This window comes from Centropristis striata, chromosome 13, assembly GCF_030273125.1.
Source record: "Centropristis striata isolate RG_2023a ecotype Rhode Island chromosome 13, C.striata_1.0, whole genome shotgun sequence".
Taxonomy (NCBI): Eukaryota; Metazoa; Chordata; class Actinopteri; order Perciformes; family Serranidae; genus Centropristis; species Centropristis striata.
In genome coordinates this window covers 13,908,121-13,924,682 of record NC_081529.1, presented here as the reverse complement: position 1 = coordinate 13,924,682, position 16,562 = coordinate 13,908,121, and the positions used below count along the sequence as shown (strand labels likewise).

At 38.1% G+C, this 16,562-nt stretch overlaps 1 protein-coding gene across 1 annotated transcript; it reads left to right on the top strand.

Annotated features, from left to right (window-relative positions):
- Positions 1–298: 298 nt before the first annotated feature.
- scpep1 (serine carboxypeptidase 1) lies at positions 299–16,038 on the top strand. Its single transcript, XM_059347732.1, has 13 exons — positions 299–445; positions 611–750; positions 3,722–3,811; positions 3,984–4,139; positions 5,317–5,391; positions 11,302–11,374; positions 12,407–12,444; positions 12,540–12,668; positions 13,515–13,599; positions 13,678–13,791; positions 14,360–14,497; positions 14,583–14,746; positions 15,789–16,038. The coding sequence occupies exons 1-13, from the start codon at positions 385–387 to the stop codon at positions 15,849–15,851; spliced, it is 1,326 nt and encodes a 441-aa protein (XP_059203715.1). The 5' UTR covers positions 299–384; the 3' UTR covers positions 15,852–16,038.
- Positions 16,039–16,562: the final 524 nt, after the last annotated feature.

The window sequence follows — 16,562 nt, the reverse complement described above, 5'->3', positions numbered from 1 at the left end:
AACTCTTTCTCAACACTGCCCTCTGGTGGCCTGGAGGCGGTCAGGCTCTTCTCTCACACGGCGGGACAGAAAGCAACAGCAAAAACTGAGCGCAATGACTCATGGGAACTGTAGTTAATTAGAAAGACAACCAAAAGACAGTGCCCTGCATTTAAAACTCTTTATCAGTTAAAACACAGTTGTTTTAAATAAATATTTTACATTTTATATTTGATCTATAATGTCACTTCCCTAACACACTGAAGGGAAGTACACTTGGAAAAAGAAAAAGAAAAAAAACACGCCGTTAGTCAGCTGACCCGGGCGCGGTCATGTGATTTCTTTGTAGCCATAAAGCCGTACAGTGCAGGTCCACTCCCACACACAACTCCAGACTCCACAACAATGGGCCGGACAGAAGCTTTTTGTAGTGTGTTGTGTTTACTGGCTGTTGTCGCCAACAAAGGTATGATTTGTTATGCTTCATGTGTGTATGTAATTCAGTGTAATACTTCCCAAAGCCAAACAGAAACTGTTTCGCTGGAAGTCATGTGCTGACTCAGCTAGTCCAAGTAGCGCAGAGTCATGCTGGTGCTGTGATTCCCTTCTTGTGTCTGTGTTGTCTGTGCAGGGCTCTGCAGTCCTCTGGCGGGTAAAGAGGCCTGGGACTATGTGGATGTCAGGGACGGGGCCCACATGTTCTGGTGGCTGTATTATGCTGACAGCCAGACTGCTCAGTACACCGACCTGCCTCTGATCATGTGGCTGCAGGTAAGACACGTCCACGTCCCTTTCCGTGTTCCTTGTTTAATTTAGAGTAAGCAACCACAACAACAAAAAACTCCTATTAGAGAACAGTGGTGGAAGAAGTATTCAGATCCTTTGCTTAAGTATTAGTACGAATACCACACTGTGAAATTACTCCACTACAAGTAAAAGTCCTGCATTCAAAACTTACTGAAGTAAAAGTACAAAAGTATTAGCATCAAAATGTACTTAAAGTATCAAAAGTTAAAGTACTCGTTATGCAGAATGGACCCACTCAGATTGTTTTATGTATTCCAAATATATTATTACATTATTTGTATTGGTGCTTTTATGTAAGAAGTGTTTAAATTTCGTTAAGACAGGGCTCATTTAAGAACTTAATGTTCTGTTATAAGATTTAGTTGATAAAAAGTCTAATCACTTTAAATTGATCATATAATCTGTGTTAAATCTCAACCTAAAAAGTAACTTAACATGACTGAAAGCTGAATGGATCCACTGATTGTTTTATATATTCAAAATATTTTAGAATTATTATTTTTATTATTGATGAATCTATGTAATCAGTGGTTTAATTTTAGGGCTAATTTCAACTACTAAGTATACTCTACTTTGAATTGGTCGTGTTTTTAATGTTGAATATTAACCTGAAAAGTAACTAAAGCTATCAGATAAATGGAGTGGAGTAAAAAGTACAATATTTACCTCAAAATGTAGTGAAGTAGAAGTATAAAGTTATGTAAAATGGAAATGCTCAAGTAAAGTACAAGTACCTTCACATTGTACTTAAATACAGTACTTGAGTAAATGTACTTAGTTACTTTCCACCACTGGTGGAAAGTAACTAAGTACAATGTTTAAAAGATGTGATAGGTATTCCCCTGGCAGAGCTCGAACAAATATGTTGAGTTGCATTATGGGAAGTGTTTTTAATTTTTTTTTATTTGGGTTTTTTTATGGTGCATTGGTTTGTCATCTAGTCTCATGTTCTGCTTCATTGATTTCCCCACTTCTTCTTTTTTTCTGATAAAGATCCCTCTGCTCTGTTTAAGCTGTTGACTGTCATCTCTTATAATGTGAAAGTAGTCTGAAACTGAATGTCTGCCTCAGGAATACTATGCAGTTATGGAATTTAACTAAATACATTTACTCAAGTACTGTACATAAGTACAATGTGAAGGTACTTGTACTTTACTTGAGCATTTACATTTTACATAACTTTATACTTCTACTTCACTACATTTTGAGGCAAATATTGTACTTTTTACTCCACTACATTTAGCTGACAGCTTTAGTCACTTTTCAGGTTGAGATTTAACATAAACATGATAAAAAGTAATGTTTGATTAAAAAAAAAAAAAAAAAATAGACCTAGTATATAACAAGTATTTAAAAATGAGCCCTACCTTGAGAAAATAAAACACTGCGTACATAAATGCATCAATAATAATAATCCAATATATTTAAAATATATAAAACCATGTAAGTGTGTTCATTTTGCATAACGAGTACTTTTACTTTTGATACTTTAAGTACATTTTGATGCTGATACTTTTGTACTTTTACTTCAGTAAGTTTTTGAATGCAGGACTTTTACTTGTAGTGGAGTAATTTGACAGTGTGATATTAGTACTATTACTTAAGTAAGGGATCTGAATACTTCTTCCACCACTGATACTATGGTATGATGGTAAATTGCTGGCAGTCACTCACAAAGCGTTTTAATAGTAAACAGGCCTACTCACTGAGACACTGCTGTGGTGTGGTAACACTTGGAAGGTCTCAAAGATAGAAAAAGGAGAGATGAGTAACAGCAGTGCTGCTTCTATTTTCACCTGCAGAGGAGGAAGTGACTCATGAAGTAACATGATGTTAAAAAGAGTTGAGTTTAAAAATGAAACCTGAGGAAAAGATTGTCTGTTCCTGCTGTGGATCATACTGTGTTTTTTCTCTTAAATTACTTCTTAGACCACTCATGTCTTAAATAACAGCTTATTAAATGTATATAGAAGTGTTGGTGCATATAGAATTCTTAGGAGCTCACCATGAAACTTCCCCAGTTTCATATTTACATATGGACAAATTTTTTTGCATTACAAGTTTTCCGAAATGTAATGTTTTGATATGCGGCATGAACTCATTATATATGTGCTTATTTGCATACATTTCCAGGACATGCAGTCACAGAAAAAAATATTAGACCACCCTTGTTTTCTTCAGTTTCTTGTTCATTTTAATGCCTGGTACAACTTAAGGTATATCTGTTTGGACAAATATAATGATAAGAACAAAAATAGCTCATAAGAGTTTAATTGAAGAGCTGATATCTAGACATTTTCCATGGTTTTCTTCATAATAACCAAAATCATTATCAAGAAAACCATGGAAAATTGCTAGATATCAGCTCTTAAATTAAACTCTTATAAACTATTTTTGTTTATCATTATATTTGTCCAAACAGATTTACCTTTAGTTGTACAAGGCATTAAAATGAACAAGAAACTGAAGAAAACAAGGGTGGTCTAATTTTTTCCATGACTATGAAATTTGCTTTATCCAATGTTCACATTTAAAGTTATTATTTATATTTTGTTGGCATATTAAATGCAGAATTTTTACAGAAGGAAATTGGGATATCTTTTATTTCATAAATCAGAAAATACTGTCAAAAGCCATTAAACAAAACAATTTTTCTTCATGTTTTTAGGAAGGTAATGTACTATAAATCAGGGTATGAATGAATATATATATATATATATATATATATATATATATATATATATATACACACACAAACCCCTCTGTAAAAACCGTCAGAAAATATTTAGGAATAAAACTGGTAAATGTGGTGAATGTAAGTGTAGCTGAAGTTGATATTTATGGCTCAGAGCATGAGTAAAAACGTATTTTGAGATGTTTTTGCCTCCTGTGTATAACCTGAAATGGCCCATCTGCTGCTGTTGTTTGTCTTCAGGGGGGACCAGGAGGATCAGGAAGTGGCTTTGGGAATTTTGAGGAGATTGGACCGTTGGACAAGGACCTCAAGCCCAGAAAGACAAGCTGGGTAAGAATGTTCCATTTAAAGTAATCAGCCTTTTGTTTGTCGAGGTGTAGAGTTGTGACCGTGATTCACTGGGACTTCCTTTTGTTACTGTGTGGATGGGATTGTGATGGAGCTATATTTTACTTTGACATTCAGATTAACGTGGTGTGAATGTGTTTGTTGGCTGTTTCAGGTGCAGGCAGCCAGTGTGCTGTTCGTAGACAACCCTGTGGGCACCGGCTTCAGCTACACTGACCGGCCGGACAGCTACGCCACCAACGTGGCCACAGTGGCCTCAGACATGCTGGTGCTGCTCCAAGACTTCTTCAACAAGGCGCCAGAGTTCCAGGTGTGTCCTTCTGGAGACTCTCAGCAGACCAGTCTACTTCACTTAAGCATGATATTATATTTCTATGCTTTATTTTACTGGCATTATTATCTGGTCCAACACAATCAGTCATAAAGTAAGTGTAAAGATGAGAGGTGGGGGAAAAATTGATACAGCATAGTATCCCGTTACTTTGCATGGCAATAAAATTGTATCAATGTTTGTCACTTTTACATAGATACATTATCATATGGTATCATATGAAACTAGGAGATCTAATGAATCTATAGGCACCATGTGCGTCAGGATATCGTGTCGGGAAGTTGGTGAAATAACGCTGCAAAGTTAGGCTTTATGTTTCATTCCAAAAAAATTCAGAGCAGTCAAGCTTAAAGTTGAAGAAAGTTTGAGAAAATGCTGCAGTTGTTTTCCATACATGTTTGACCAACAAAGTATTCAGTCAAACTGAACTGAACTGATATCAGTCTGTGTTTGACTCTCATTGTGGAGAAATAACAAGACTGAAGTGAGATGAACAGACTGAGAATTTTCTCTTATTTGACAAAACAATTCTTGATTGAATTTAATTTTGTGGACACAAAATGCAGTTAAACAGTTAAATCGCAATATACTGTATCGCAATACTCACCATATCACAAAATGCTTAAAGACGCAATAATATCATATTCCACCTCTAGTAAACATCCAGAGTTGGAATCATTCAGACTTTCTGTTTGACTTGCCCCAACTTTTCAAAATTGCTATTTTTGGAGGGACATGAGTTGGTTGTTTTGATTCATCTCTGTCAGACACTTCAAACATTTTTGTGGATATAAAATATATAATTGTAGCTTATTGTAATATTGGCGGATACAGGCTGCCTGATGTTACAGCTAGATTTAAATTAGCAGGGCAAACCTTACAGCAATTACACATATTACAGCTGAGAACCTGACACTGATTCAAATACATTTTTCAGCAGTCCCTCCAACTCAGGGCCAAGGACAAGGAGCTGATTATCATAAAAGTTGGACCAAAACATAATTCACACGAAAGGACTAAACAGAGTGAATCAAGCATTTGATACAAACTAGTTCTTCATCCCCGTTCTTCTGTTAATACCACATTTTAATTACAGTCTCAAGTGTATTGATTGCAGCCTTGGCTTTGATTATTTTCCAAAACTGAATGTTTGCAGAGCGTCCCCTTCTACATCTTCTCTGAGTCGTATGGAGGGAAGATGGCAGCTGCGATCTCTTTGGAGCTCCACAAGGTGAGTTTACAGCACTCTTAATTATGTTCTCAGCTATCATGTGATGGATGAATCTGCAAAAGTAGCCTGACAGAAACAGCAGTAGAATTGGGAGTGTGGAGTCTAAGTAATAAACTTGAATGTTATGCTTTATGGAAGTCTGTTTTTTTTTTTAAACTGTAATGTTTATTAGGTTTTGTATTTTTTCATGTACACAAGAGACATACACAGCAAAAGAAAAAACACTTAACATTAATAAAACAGTATCAACAGTCATGGCTGCGGGTATCGATATTCTACAAAATCAGATTCATACAATTTACAGTTCACATGTCTTTCGTTATGTCATACAACACCCATTTTTTCCACTTTGAAATAGAAACATCTTCCTTCAGTCGAAGTTGGTAGGTCATTTTTTCCATACAGTATATTTCTCTTACAATCCCTAGCCATTGTTCTATGGTAGGAGATTCATTCTTGTACCAGTTTCTTGTTATTGTCTTCTTGGTCGCAATCAGCAGTATCTTGACTATATAACTATCATTACCAGTTACACTTTCAGTTACATTTCCAAGGTACATAATTTTACTTTCATTTGGTATTTCATACCCCAATATATCTTTAATTATGGCACCGACACCATCCCAAAAGGAGCGCAGCCTGGGGCACATCCAGAAAATATGTGCATGGTTAGCCTCTTTGCTCCCACATGCCCGCCAACATAGTTGTTCTGTAGCACTTTGTCGACTTTTAATCTTGGGTGTGATAAAGAAACGGGTTAAATTTTTCCACCCAAATTCCCTCCACGTTTGTGAACTTGTAGTCGAGTGTGGTGTTTCACACATATCAAGCCATTCCTCAGGGGTGATGTCGATGCACAGCTCCTTCTCCCATCTAGCCCTAATGTAATCAGTTGAAGCACCCGTACAATCTCTCAGGTTTTGATATAGTACAGATACCACCTTGATTTTTGACCCATTATACACTCGCATTAGTACATCTATCACTCCGTTTAATATTTTTGAGCTCCCTATTTCTTTTATGAAAAAATCCCTTAGCTGTAAGTACCTAAAAAAATCATCATTTTTTAACCCATATGTTTCCCTAAGGTCCTGAAAAGACATTATGTTTCCATTCTTTAATATTGTGCACATGGCAGTGATTCCCTTCCTCTCCCAATTTCTGAATGTCATGTCATTCAAGTTTGGCTTGAATCTTTCGTCATACGCAATCCAGCTCAACAATCTCACTTCCTGTTCTAATCTATGCCGTTTTATGAAATCAGCCCAGATAGTCAGTGTGTGGGAGGTTATTGGATCTATTGAGTCTTTTAATGTTTTTATTAATGTAATGTTGCCCAAAAGGGATTGTACTGGTATGTTAGTTACCCTCATCTCAATCTCCTTCCACTTGGAGTTATAGTGCTTGTCACACCACTTAACTATTGGTCCAAGTTGTGCTGCCTCATAATAATCTTTTAAATTTGGGAGTGCCATACCCCCCCGGTTCTTAGCCATTTGTAGCGTGCTATATTTTATTCTTGGTTTTTTACCACCCCAAATGAACCTCGATATCATCTTGTCCCAAATTTTAAATCTTTCTAACGGTATCTTGACAGGGAGGGATTGGAAGAAATACAACAGCCTAGGAAAGATGTTAATTTTAATAATGTCAATTCTTGAACTAAAGTCAAGTGATATAGTCGACCATCTTTCAATATCCCTCTTAATTTGTGTATGAATCTGATCATAATTTATCTTCTGAAGATGGCTTATCTGTTTTGTTAGGGTTACCCCAAGATATTTTATGTGTTCTGAGTTCCATTTCCATTTATAAGCTCTTGTAATTTCCTGGGAAGGGGTATAATTAAAAGCCAGAATCTGTGTTTTGTTCACGTTTATTTTATATCCTGAGTGGTCTCCAAATATACTTATAAGTTTCATCAAATGTGTTAGACTTGTATCGGGTCTTTCTAAATATATTATTACGTCGTCTGCAAACAGACTTATTACATGTTTTTGTTCTTTAATATGTATTCCCTTTATTTCCTCACTCTGTCTTATAGCCTGCGCCAAAGGTTCAATGTATAAGGCAAAGAGGAGAGGGGACAGGCAACATCCTTGGCGTGTTCCCCTCTGTAGCTTTATGCTTTTTGTTAGGCTACCATTAATTTTTATTCTAGCTATAGGATTCTGGTAGATTGTATTGATACATTTAATGGCTTCTTTATTAAACCCAAAACGTTCTAATGTTAAATAAAGAAATGTCCAATTTACACTATCAAAAGCCTTTTCAGCATCAAGACTCAGCAATATAGCCTTAGTTTCTTTCATTTGTATTGAGTTTACTATTTGCAGAGTCCTTCTTATGTTATCTAATGTTTGTCGTCCTGTAATGAATCCAGTTTGGTCCTCGTCAATTAATTCTGTCATGAGAGTCTGATATCTCTTTGCTATAATTGATGTGTATATCTTGTAGTCCACGTTGAGTACAGAAATGGGTCTGTAGTTGCTACAGTATTCTACATCTTTGCCCTCCTTAGGGATTACAGATATGATTGCTTCATTCCATGAGGGTGGCAATCTACCTTCCTTAAGGGTACAGTTAAAGGATGAGACGAGGAGAGGGGTTAGTTCTTCTCTAAAAGTTCGGTACCACTCTGATGGAAACCCGTCACTTCCTGGTGATTTATTTGCCTTAAGCCTGGATATTGCCTTAGATATTTCTTCAGGAGTTATAGGTGCTGTCAGAGCATTGTTTTGTTTTTCTCCGATAGATGGCAAATCAAGAGAATTAAGAAACTGCCTTTTTGCATCTTCATCCGATGAGGGTGGTTGAGAGTATAATTTTTCATAATAATCTCTGAATGTGTTCTCTATTACTACTTCATTATGTCTTAGATGGTCTGTGAATGGGTCTCTGATCTTATATATCGTATTAATCACTTGTTGTTTCCTAATTCTCCTCGCCAGAAGCCTTGTGGCTTTAGGGCCTGTTTCATAATAATCTTGTTTCAGAAATCTAAGTTTTTTCTCTATTTCACTTCCTAATATATTATCTATTTCCCCTTTAATGACCTTTATTTCTTGTTGGAGTTGGGCTGTACAAGTGGTTTGGCGTTTTACCTCGAGATTTTTTAGTTTTTCAACTAAATTGAGATATTTTGCCTGCTTAAGCTTTTTTTGTCTTGATGTGATGGCTATTAGTTTCCCCCTTATCACCGCCTTCAGTGCATCCCATAAGATAGTAGGGTTGATTCCTTCTGTGTCATTTTCCTCTATGCTTTTCTTTATTTCATTCTTAATTTGTTCTATTGTTGTCTTATTATTTAATATGCTTACATTCAGTCTCCAGGTGGTGTTTTTCTGCCTTTTATTCAAAAGCACATTTAAGTGGACTGCACTGTGATCTGAAATGTCAGCTACACCAATTTTGCATTCTTTTACTTTGTATAGATCCCAACTGTTCATAAAAATATAGTCAATTCTAGAGTGTGTGTTATATATAGTAGAGTAGTGTGTATAATCTTTTTCCATCGGATGCAGTTCACGCCATACATCAACCAGTCCATGTTCCTTCAACGACATGTTTATGAATTTAGATATGTGTGTCTTATTTCTTTTTATACTTGTTGTGTCTACCCTATGATCCATTATCATGTTAAAATCACCAGCACATATCACTATACCTTCAGATTCTAAGGCCATAACTGAGAATAATGATTTAAAGAATTGTTTAGTACTCTCCGGAGGAGCATATACATTAATTAGCGTAACCATCTCTTCCTGTAGTTTCCCCTTAACTATAATGTATCGTCCTTCTTTATCCTTGATTTCTTTTAGACATTCAAAGTGAGTCGAGTTCTGTATAAGTATTACCACCCCTCTTTTGTTACTTTGTTTACAAGTACTGTAATAGGTCTTTCTAAAACCAAATTTCTTCAGCTTTTCATGCTCTTCCTGGGAAAGATGTGTTTCCTGCATGAAGATAACTTGAGCCTTAAGTTTTCTCATTTTCAATATTACCTTACGTCTTTTAATTGAATTGTTCAACCCATTCACATTTAACGACACTAACGATGTGCTGTTCATTTATAGCTTTGGAAGATGACGTTATACACTTCCCTCGAACCCATATTGCAGCCATGAGAACATACAACAGCCCAAAGAACATTGAGCAATTCAACTGCAAAAAAAGTCGAACTAAGATTACAACAGTAGGCACTTGCCCCCCACGTTTCCCCCGTGGGTTGAGGGGAAATCCCCATAAAATATGAGGGCCCCTCCTTATTGAGGTCCATTATTAATATCTCGATTCTCTTGAACATCTGTCTCATTATTGCTCACATATACAGAGCCCGATCAATCTTAACAATGAAAACTATTAAGTCCAATTACCCAGGTCCTCTTAGATACAATCTTTTAGACTATTTATCTTCAGTGTCTTACGTGTGCTATTTCTCACTTACTTACTCATTTAGATGCACTCACATACTTTATATGTCCATTCCTTTGTATTTCTGTAGCTTATGTTTTGCTCGTGTCGCGGTGTCCTCCTGGTTTCCTACCCGTTGCCATGGCCACGCTCTCTTTAGTCTCTCCTCCGTCTCCGCGGAAGACGTTCCTCTCACCGATGGCCTGCCCTCCATCTCCGTATCAGGTGCACCTCTCCCCGCCGGGACGGTTGTCGCTTCAATCCCTCTCCTGCTCAGGTCTTTTGCAGCCTCTCGCGCAGTTTCGTATGTTTTCGGGCCGGTGTCCCAATGTATCCTCATTCTGGCCATGGGTGTCTGGAAACGGATTCCTCTCTCTTTTAAAACTTTTTTAATCCCCGCGTATTCCTTCCTTTTCTGAATTATTTCCGTGGCATAGTCGTGATCAAAGAACAGCGCCCGGTTGTTATGTTGGGGTCTTTTCTTCCAGGCTTCCCTCAGTACCGTCTCTTTTGTTGTGTACTGGAGGAAGTTAACCACGATAGATCTCGGGGATTTGCTGGAGTCCGGTTTTGGTACCAGAGCTCGGTGTGCGCGTTGTATTTGTAGGTCCATCTCTGTCGGTAAGGCGAGCTCTGTTTTTAGCAGCTGATCTATGAATTGTGCGGCTGAGGTGCCCTCTGCTCCCTCTTCCAGGCCAAAAATCCGAAGGTTGTTTCTGCGATTTCTTCCCTCTTGGTCTGTCAGTCTTTCTTGTAGTATTTTCTGTTGCTTCAGTGTTTGGAGCAGTACCTCCTTTGCTTCTGCATTCCAGTTTTCCGCCTCTTCAATTCTTTGCTCAGCCTCCGTAATTCTCACCGTTTGCGTAGCTAGCTCCTTCCCTGTGTCTGTTAACTTTTGATTAATGTCTCTCTTAAAATCCTCGAGTTCTTCCTTAAGTTCTTTTTTCATTTCCTCCTTGAGTGTGGCGAGCTGGTTTTTCATCTCCGTTTTGAAATTTTTGATTTCTTTAACGATGTCTTTCAGACCTGCACGTAGCATTTCAACAGTTTCGGTCTCCATGCTTTCATCTTCTTCCCCCGTGTCCGACACGTCTCCTCCGTCGTCGGTCAATTCGGGTTGTTTAGCTGGGTTTTTGGTACCTTTTCGTCTTCTTGACCTTCCTCCCCTTTCCATATTCAGAACCAAATGTTAAAACACGTTTTAATAGCCGAGTTCGGGGCTTTTTCTCGAGTTTCGATCGGGAGCTAACTGTCTATGCTGCCATCCTGAGCTGGGTCCCACGTGACCTCAGAATTAGTGTATTCTAACTCTATGGAAGTCTGTTTTATCTTCTTCCTCTGACTTCAGATTGTAATTTTCATGGTTTATACGTAAAGAGTTGTTGTTTTGTTTTTAACTGGACTGACCTTATGGACCTTTTCTCTGGTGTCTCACTCGGGACAAACTGTCTCAACACCATGTGATCTAACTCTTTGATTTGTGTCTCTTGTGTCCAGGCCATAGGACAAGGGAAAGTGAAATGTAACTTTGCTGGTGTGGCACTTGGGGACTCTTGGATTTCCCCGCTGGGTCAGTATGAGTCAGTTCTTTTAACATAACCTTTGTACCTGCTGGTCATAAACGGCCACTGGAACGCTGCACATGTAGATTCAGCAAAATTCCTTTGAAATTCCACAAAGACATGCTTTACTGTAGTCCTCAGCTAAACCACTTACTTCCTGATTTATTCAGTGAACTGGTCCATAAAGGAAACTAACACTTGCTTACTGAGGAAGGAGAATCAATCAGACTCTGTATGCCTACAGCACACTTTATTTTAAACAAGGATGGCCTATTGGAAGAGATGACATGTTGAGCTGTAAAGGTGTGAATCAGCAGAGGCCCCACGATACGATTTTATAGTGGAGGCTGCTCTGCAATAGATGTTGTTATGCACTGCTACTGTGTAGATTTCACAGCAAGTTTGTGTCTGTAAAACGTAATGTGACAAAGAAGTCAAATGATGAAAATATGGCAGCAAACACCACAGAGTCCCTTTTTAAGGGGACCGTTCACCCCCCAAATTAAAACTACACATTTGTCCTCTGAACTGTATAGCTGTATATCACCTTGGTTGTAACGAGTGGTTATTTGAGTAAAGTTTCTCTGTAAACTCTAGAGATGGTTGTGTGTGAAAATCCCACTAGATCAGCAGTTTGTGAAATACTCAGACCAACAACCATGCCACGTTCAAAGTCACTTAAATCACCTTTCTTCCTCATTCTGATGCTCGCTTTGAACTTCAGCAGCTCATCTTCACCATGTCTACATGTCTGATGATGTCATTGAGTTGCTGCCATGTGATTAGCTGATTAGATAATTAATGAGCAGTTGAACAGGTGTACATAATGTAGTGGCCAGTAAGTGTATATTCTAGAGGTGTTTTGATATTTTCCCAGACTTAAATGAAAATCCATTTTTGAAAGGGAGTTTGGTGAATTTCTCAGGACTTTTACTGGGGTCATTACTTCTGATCAGCAAGAAGAAAGTAAACTTGTCTTTAGATGTTGCATGGAGAAATGGCCCGTCTGCTCTCTAAGCCTTTGTGTGCTTCACCCACAGACTCTGTGATGACCTGGGGGCCGTACCTCTACACTACTGTAAGTAACAAACCACAGGCAAAGGCTTCTATAAAATGTCACTGTAGCTGTGAAGCTGGTCTGTTGAGTTGTCATTTGGGTGCTTTGCTGTGCAGTCGCTGTTGGACGACCATGGCCTGGCGGACGTTAGCAGTGCAGCCGAGGATGTGAAGAAAGCTGTGGAGCAGGAGCAGTTCGCCAAGGCCACAGAGCTGTGGTCGGTAGCTGAGACGGTGGTGGAGCAGGTCAGTATAACACAGCATGGTTTGATGTAGGGAGGGGAATAACTAATCGATGATAGATTAATGGTCGTTAAGAATCTGGTCGATCACGTGAAAATTTTAGTCGACCTGTGTATTTTTTTTTATTTTATCTCTGACTGCGTTTCAGTACTCAGTGAACTGAAACACGGCCGAGCGTTCAGTTCTGCAGCCGTACGTGAATAAGCCAATGAGCTGAGAATTAAGTTGGATAAAGCTACAGTTTGGAAACAGAAAGTTGCAATAACAATCATAAAGACACACAGAGAAATACAAGAGTATTCATTTAAGCAAAACGAGCTTACTGCATCAAACCTTGCTAGCATGAACTACTAGGTTTAATTTTATCCAAAACTAATTTAAACACCAAACACACTTAAATATGCAAGACTACTGTGAAAACTAACCTCATGCCTCTTCGGGGGCTGAAACATTTAACTCCTTGACGTTATCTTTACAATATCACCTCACTCAAGTTAGTTTAACGATCGACAGGAAGTCTCTTTTCGTCCTTTCAAAATAAAAGCGCCTGATATCAAAACAGACTTTTGCCTAGTGCTGTATATATATCTTTTATTTTGCCCATGTATGCATGTTTTTATACAGACTGGAGCATGTATAAAAACATAGCAATAAATTGATCGTTAATGTTATAGATGCTCGAGTTGGCAGGTTTCTTCCAAACGCCCATCCCTAGTTTGATGCTTGTGTACAAATGAACACGATTTCTCTTGTTAATTATTGAGCTTCAGAGTCTCTGTTGATTATTTTCTTTGTGTGTGGTGTGCATGCATGTGGTTTGATGTGGTCATTTTCTGGTTTTCATGTCAGAACACCAATGGAGTGAACTTCTACAACATCCTGACCCAGGACCCAGATGAGAGACGCACATCTGCAGCGGGAGGAGACTTCATCTGTAAGACACTGTGCTCATTGGCTCTGGTTATATTTATTCATTAAAGGTGTGAGCTTTATCTGTTTTTATTTCCATCAGCTCTTCTGACACGTCGTCATATTCGACCGCTCCACAGCCAATCACTTGGCGAGCTCATGAATGGACCAATCAGGAAGAAACTGGGCATCATCCCCCAGAATGTCACCTGGGGAGGTAGTGTATTACTCAGTGTTTTTAGTTTTTTTTATTTTCTTTCCTCGTCTTATTTCTGGGTCTCCTCTCTGCCACTCCCCAATATGTCCCAGAAGCCCGATCTGTACTATGCATGGTTAGGGTTAGGCCTTGACCTAACCTGGTTAGAAACTCGGGCATGTTAACGATCAGTTAATCAATTAATCGCTATGTTTTTATAATAAAAGATAGGCTTTCTCATAGTACTGTATGTATATATGTATACGTTTTGGATAAAATTAAACCTAGTAATTCATGCTAGCAAGGTTTCATACAGTAAGCTAGTTTTGCTCAAATTAAGTTTCTTGTATTTCTGTGTGTTTTTAAACTGAAGCTTTATCCAACTTAATTATCAGCTCATTGGCTTACTAACGAACAGAACTGAACGCTCGGTCGTATTCAGTTCAGAGACAAAATTAAAAAAACACAGATCGATTAAAAATTCCACATGATCAACCAAATTCTTAACGACCATTGATCGATCATTGATTAATTATGCACAGAAGGGCTCAGGGAGCTCAGGTGCTGACACTCTGCTGTGTGTTTCCAGGCCAGGCAGAGTACGTGTTTAGCTACATGGCGGGAGACTTCATGAGGCCTGTGGTGGATGTAGTCGACCAGCTGCTGGATGCTGGAGTCAATGTCACCATCTACAACGGACAGCTGGACCTCATAGTGGACACCATGGGTAACTTGCTCAGTGTGTTCGCTCCTGTGAAGCAGCCTTGTATTGAGTTTCTCTGCATCACTGGGATCTCTTCTCCCTGTCACAGGTCAGGAGCTGTGGGTGAAGAGGCTGAAGTGGGAGGGGCTGTCTGGGTTTAACGACCTGAGGTGGACCCCCCTGGATGACCCTGTTTCCCCAGGTGTTACTGGAGCTTTCTGCAAGACCTATAAGAACTTTGCCTTCTATTGGATCCTTAAAGCCGGTCACATGGTAAGACGATATAAAATCACAGATCGTATTTCCTCTTTGGTATAATCAAGTAGAAGTTGGCATTGATATGAGTCTTTACTACAGCCTTCCAATGTGATCAACATGGATCTTCACCAAGCAGTACACTGTTCATATTAGCAAGCCTTATGACCTAGTGAAGCAAGATAAGATATGACTTTATTTATCCTGCAGTAGGGAAATTTAGTTGCCACAGCAGCTCAATATACAGACACATAAATATAGAAGACAGAATAAGAATATAAAAAAATAAGACATATACATACATTCTATACACATTATATACATACATTTCTGCTTTTTGTCATTTATTAATATATATTTTGTGTTTGTTTTCCTGTAAGTACTTTGCATTTGACAGATATTGATCAATGCACATTGGAGAAAATCTATTTTAGCATGTTAAATAGGTTAAATAAGTTGTTGCATCAAGCAGTATGTACATCAATGAATAAATATATTTAAATGTGTACAGAGATGTACACAGTATATGATACAGGTGCATCTCAAGAAACTAGAATATCATAGAAAGTTTGTCGGTAATTCAATTCAAAAAGTGGAAATGATCCATTAAACTTAATTTATTCTAATTATAATGATTATGGCTTACATTTAATGAAGGCCTAAAATTCAGTGTCTCAAAAGTAATATTACAAAAGATCAATATTAAAAAGTATGTTTTAATATGGAAATGCTGGCCTCTGAAAAGTTTGTCCATCTATATGCACTCAATACTTGGTTGGGGCTATTTGACTTGAACAACTGCAAATGGACTTTTCCATGATATTGAGATGCACCTGTTAGTGGTATATGACATGTATAATACAGGAAAAAAATACAGAAGGCCTAATGTGATCGGGTGTAAACAGAGTGCAAATAAACCAGTAAAGTGACATGGTGGTATGAACAGTATGCTAGTGAAGTAAGAAGTCTGTACTATTGAATTTAGGTGACTGCTCAACTACCTGTAGAACTTCTGCTCAGTCCTCAAACAGTCAAGTGTTGTGTTTTGCTGTGGTCACAGATTCCCTCAGACCAGGGACCGATGGCGTTGCAGATGATGAAGATGATCACAGACCAGAATTGATCCACTAACTCTGATGCCAGCTGGAATGGCTCTGACAATCAATTACAATAATGATGTGATTTTTTTTTTTGTATGTATTCCACTTACTTAATAAACCAAATGAAGAATCTCAGTACTCTGATTACAGCAATGACCTGTGTAAATTTCAGCCATGGCAACAATAAAGACACTTTTCTGTTTTGTAAAAGCTGCTGTTGCTCCTTCTCTGGCCCACTATCAAACTGTTCAAAGACGCTTGTCCTTATTCTTTCTACGGATCAGAGAAGCTTGGAATCATGGAATGATTGCTTTGGGGGGTTTTCTCGAAAGAATGTTTTAAGTCAAATCTCTGATAACCTGCACATACAAATGTTTGACAGAAAACTTCACAGTGACATTCCTTACTTTTTGTGAGGTTGTTGTATACTTTAGTGTAAAGCCCTTTGTTGCAAATGTGTGTGATTGGGCAATATTAATAAAAACATTTTTTAACAAAGTCAACTGTCTGCCTTAACCTCAGATGGTGAACATGGTAAAGATCAGAGCTGCATTCCAAATTACTCAAATTACATACTTTCTCCCTTTACTTTTTTAGTAAGTACTCCTGCTGTCCTTATAAAGTATTTACTGTTACATACAGTATGCAGACAATAAGGACAAACTACTACATCTTAACACTACACCTTGAACTTTGACCCACTGGATCATAAAGAGTGCCAAGAAAAGGTTTGT